At 47.8% G+C, this 5,518-nt stretch overlaps 1 protein-coding gene across 1 annotated transcript; it reads left to right on the top strand.

The window, feature by feature from the left end:
* Positions 1–3,451: 3,451 nt before the first annotated feature.
* LOC123446726 (serpin-Z1-like) lies at positions 3,452–4,734 on the top strand. Its single transcript, XM_045123280.1, has 2 exons — positions 3,452–3,823; positions 3,943–4,734. The coding sequence occupies exons 1-2, from the start codon at positions 3,452–3,454 to the stop codon at positions 4,732–4,734; spliced, it is 1,164 nt and encodes a 387-aa protein (XP_044979215.1).
* Positions 4,735–5,518: the final 784 nt, after the last annotated feature.

The raw sequence follows: 5,518 nt of genomic DNA, 5'->3' as shown, positions 1-5,518 counted from the left end.
TTTCTACCAACATCTCTATACATCAGAGGGTACATCAAATATGGAGGAGGTGCTTAGTAGGGTACCTCTGAAAGTTACCAACGAGATGAACAATCTTTTGACCTCAGAGTATACTAAGGAAGAGGTGAAATCGACTCTCTTTCAAATGGCACCCACCAAAGCGCCGGGGTCCGATGGGTTTCCTGCCCATTTCTTTCAACGATATTGGGAGGTATGTGGAACTGAGGTCACCACAATCATCTTAAAAATACTGATAGGGGAAGAAGAGGTAAACATCTTGAACGACACTATCTTGGTATTGATACCTAAGGTAACAAGTCCCACACTTCTTACTCAATTCCGCCTGATAAGTCTTTGTAATGTTATTTACAAAATAGCGTCCAAGGTTATAGCAACTAGATTGAAATCCATCCTCTCGGAGATCATATCAGAAGAACAATCAGTGTTTGTTGGGGGGAGGATTATCACGGATAACATAATCTCTGCTTACGAGTGCCTGCATTTCATGAAACGGAGTAAATCGAAGAGGAATGGATTCTATGCCTTGAAACTGGATATGATGAAAGCATATGACCGATTGGAATGGGACTATTTGAGCGCCATGATGACCAGACTGGGGTTTGCACGAGCTTGGGTAAATATTATTATGAGGATGGTTAGCTCTGTTACCTTCTCGGTCTTACTAAACGGGAAGAAACTTGATCAATTCACCCCTACGAGAGGGATTCGACATGGAGATCCATTATCACCCTATCTTTTCTTGTTGGCAGCAGAGGGCCTTTCGTGCCTCCTCAAAAACCACAATGAGTCATCGCCTATCAACGGAATTAAAGTGGCACCAACGGCTCCGCCGGTTAGTCACTTACTTTTTGCCGATGACAGCCTACTGTTCTTCAAGTCTAATAGTGAGGGAGCTACTATGGTATCTTCGTTGCTGCAGACCTATTGCAGGGCCTCTGGACAGAGAATCAACCAAGCCAAGTCCTCAGTTTTCTTCAGTAAAGGATGTGCACCCGAGGTGAAGGAGGTTATCAAAAACATTCTTAATGTGCAGAATGAAAGTCTGAATGACAAATATTTGGGGATGCCCACAGATGTGGGTTGCAGCAAAAATGGGGCTTTCAAATACCTAAAAGATAGAGTTTGGAATAAAGTTAAAGGTTGGATGGAGAAAATCTTATCTGCAGGGGGGAAGGAAGTACTTATCAAATCCATTGCACATGCTGTTCCAGTCTTTTCCATGGCGTGTTTTAAACTACCTCGTGGACTATGTCTCCATATCAATTCTCTTATAAGAAAATTTTGGTGGGGCAGTAAGAATGGGGAAAGGAAGACGATCTGGGTTTCATGGGAAGTGATGACACGGCCTAAATATGAAGGAGGACTAGGGTTTAGAGATATTGAATTGTTCAATCTAGCCCTTGCAAGACAGGCTTGGTGCAAGCTTAAGTGTCCGGAGTCCTTAAGTGCCAGAATCCTAAAAGCACGCTATTTCCCTTCAACTTCGTTTTCGGATGCTGAGCTTGGAAACAATCCATCACAAATATGGCGTGCAATCATCGAAGGAAAAGAAGTTCTCAAGATAGGCCTGATCAAGCAGATTGGAGACGGCAACACTACGGAAATTTGGAACCAGAACTGGTTCCCTAAGGAAGCCTCCACGCGACCGATCGCGTGCCTTACGCCTCAACGTCCGACACTGGTAGCAGAACTCATCGACCACACTTCAGCAAGATGGAGGCGGGAACTGATCAATTCAACTTTCTTACCGTTAGATGCTAACGTGATTCTCAACATTCCCCTCAGCACAAGACAATATGATGATTTCTGGGCCTGGTCGCAAGAGAAGAAGGGAGAGTTCACTGTAAAGTCATGTTATCGCATGCTCATTACAACCAAACTTCGACGGGAGGCCTGGCTCGAGGGACACGGCGGTCCGGCGGACAGCACTAGAGAGAAGAGATGCTGGGACACCCTGTGGAGGATTCAGGTTCCGTCGAAGATCAAGATCTTCCTGTGGCGACTTGCACAAAGTTCTCTTCCCACAGCGGATGTTCGTCATCATCGTCACATGGCACCCTCCCCATCCTGTGCGATATGTGGGGCAGAAAACTCTTGGCTCCACTCCCTTCTTACATGCACAATGGCGCGGTGTGTTTGGGTGCTACATGACCAAGAGCTAGTCGAGCATATGCTGGCTACAGCGGAACCGGATGCACGGTCGTGGCTTTTCAGTATGATATCGTCGGTTTCAGCGGAGGAGTTGGTTAAGATCATGGTCAAACTATGGGCTATCTGGTTCGCCAAACGGAGATTGATCCACGAAGGAGAACATCAAAGTCCAGGGGCACCACACTCCTTTGTCAACAGATTCATAACCGAGTTGGAAGTGACCAAGGCAAAAGCACCTATATCACATGCAACACCGGTGCAATCTAATTCTCGCAGATGGATTCCGCCTCCCGCGGGATGGATAAAGGTAAATGTCGATGGTGCAATATGCAAAAAAACCCCATAGGCGCTGTTAGTGGAGTGTGCAGGGATGATCAAGGCATCTACATGGGTTCATCAGCTGTTGTTTTCCATGGTTTAATGGATCCTCATATTTTGGAAACATTAGCTTCTCGCGAAGCCCAGTCTTTGGAAAGAGATCTCTTATTACAGAAGGTAGCAGTGGCATCTGATTGTCTAAATATGGTTAAAGAAATCAACTAAGGATCTTGTGGGGTCACAACCCCTATCATCAAGGAAATCAAGGAAGGGACGAATCACTTTCAAGACATATCCTTTGCTCATGAAGGTAGATTATCCAATATGGAAGCTCATCACTTAGCTAAACATGCTCTGCATATGGGAGAGGGACGCCATGTGTGGCTCCTCCAATCCTTTGATACTACTCTTATCCCGGTAATTCGTATTAGTGATCAATAAAGCAGTGCTTTACCCCTAAAAAAATATACTAGTGGACCTCCCCAACGAATTGGCGTCCCAGCAAACGTTCGCGAGTTAGCTTTACCTTTTTAATATGTGATTATTGTAATTATTAAATTATAGGTACTGTCCCACTAGTTTCCCTTTAGCTATCCAAATATGACTACTAGCCATTAATGTTTGTATTGTATGGTATGCAAACGATGTAATCTGACTAGACCATTCCTTTCAAATACACATCGAATTTCGTGGCGAAGGAGTACCATAACTGAATTAAGGTTGATGACACAAATAACCATTTTTGAATAAATCATTAATGGGTAGGAAACATCCTGGGCACCTCACGTCCGGTTGAAAAACAAATCTAAGAAAGAAAACTCCGGTTACAAAACGCACGGAAAGAAATCAGCCATATAAGTACAAATCTTCATCACCGGACGTACGCATCTGCCTTCGTCTTCCAAAACCCCTCCAGCAACATCGTACTGCACCGCGCCGCCATCTCATGGACACGGAGGCCATGGCGGGCGCCGTGAGGGACCTGGCAGCCCTCTCCATGCGGTTCCTCGTCCACCTCGGCAGCAACCAAACCAACCTGGCCTTCTCCCCGCTGTCGTTCCACTACGTCCTCGTCCTTCTCGCTGCCGGTGCCACGGGCGACACTCTCAACCAGATCGTCTCCTTCCTAGGCCCCTCCGGCGGCGTGGCGCATGCGTCCCTCGCCTCCCATGCAGCCTCTGGTTTCCTCGCTCGGGGCAATGGCTCGGAGCCCGACGTCCGGTCCGCCGTAGGCGTTTGGATGGACTCGTCGCTCCAGCTTAGGCCCGACTTTGCAGACAACGTCGTCTCGCAGTTCAATGCCACAGCTCAAGCCATGCCTTTCCAAGAAAAGGTGATTTATCTATACGAGTAATATGATTTATTTCAGCTGTCATTGCGAAATTTCTGCTAGTCAGATGTGATCAACGCTTCTCTGCATTAACTTTTTGGTGTTTCTGATCTCAAATGAAGCCTGACGAGGCGAGAGTTGAGATCAACCGCTGGTTCGAGGACAAGACGGGCGGCCTGATCAAAGACCTCATGCAGGACAGCCACCTCCACAGCGACATCGCCCTGGTCATCGGCAACGCGCTCTACATGAGAGGCTCATGGCTGCGCCCGTTCGATCCCAAAGACACAGAGGACGGCGACTTCTTCCTGACCGACGGGAGCAGCGTGCGCGTGCCGTTCATGACGAGCGAGAAACGCCAGCGCATCAGCTCCCATCCAGGCTTCAAAGTAGTGCAGCTGCCCTACGATTCCGGCAGGGTCGGCGGCAGGCACAGCTTCAGCATGCACATCTACCTCCCCGACGAGCGCGACGGGCTGCAGGCGCTGATCCGCGAGCTCAGCTCCGACACGGCGAGGTTCCTGAACCGCGGCGCCCCCGCGCTGGCGGTCGAGGTGGGGGACTTCAAGATCCCCAAGTTCAAGGTGTCGCGCAAGGTGGAGGCGTCGGACCTGCTGAGGGACATGGGGCTGGAGCGACCGTTCTGCGCTTCGCATGACTTCAGGGAGATGGTTGACTACTCGGGACATCTCGCGGTGGGCAGCGTGCTACACGAGTGCGTGGTTGAGGTCGACGAGGATGGAACCATGGCCGCTGCAGCCACTGAAGCTCAGATGATGACGGGCTGCTCCATGCGAGGGGAGGAGCCGGTGCGCGTCGACTTCGTGGCAGATCACCCGTTCCTGTTCCTCATCAGGGAGGACAAGAGTGGCATAGTGCTTTTTGCAGGGCAAGTCGCCAATCCCGTGCTGTAGTGCTGATGCCTGGAAATCCATGAGTTTTTTTTTTTCGAAAGAAAGGGGTTTCCCCCCTGCCGCATTTTATTGAAGCAGAGCAAACCAAACAACACCGCATCGAAAACATGATACGTCTCTGAACCTGCAAATCATCCTCCTACCACCTTTAAAAGAGGAAACAAGTAATCATCGCCCAGCTACAAATTTAAACCAGCGAACATCTCTTTTATATTACAGCCAGACAAAGAAGAGAAGAACTAGCTTCTATCCCTACTCCACGCAATCCTTAGAAGCTCTTCCGGACGCCTGTCCAGCACCGTGACGAAGTTCTTCAGTATATCCACTTGAGCAGCGTCGCAGAGAGCCGACCATTGTTGCAAAATCCCTCTTAACTTGACAAGGACGCAGCCTAGACCTCTCCAAGTATGCCCCTGAAAGCAAAAATTCATTTCTTAAAGTCCAAACACTCCATAAGGAGGCAGCAATAATCATATTGAACAATTTTTTCTTCTTATTCAGTTTCCAAAGGGAAGCTACATCATGAAAACAAAGCATTCTATTCCAATGAAAAAAATCAGATATAGTTGTCCAAATAACACCAACATTAATGCACTCAAAGAAAAGATGTTGTATAGATTCTGGTTCATTGCAAAACAAACACGTCAAATCATCAAGATGTTTCCTTTTAGCAACATTGTCTCTGGTTAGTACTCTATTATACAAACATAGCCAAAGGAACACATGGATATTTTGAGGGCACAAAGTTTTCCACAAGCTATCTCCAAAAGGAGAAACCACACCA

The sequence above is a fragment of the Hordeum vulgare genome, chromosome 4H (assembly GCF_904849725.1).
Source record: "Hordeum vulgare subsp. vulgare chromosome 4H, MorexV3_pseudomolecules_assembly, whole genome shotgun sequence".
Classification (NCBI taxonomy): domain Eukaryota; kingdom Viridiplantae; phylum Streptophyta; class Magnoliopsida; order Poales; family Poaceae; genus Hordeum; species Hordeum vulgare.
This window is presented reverse-complemented; position numbering and strand designations above follow the sequence as displayed.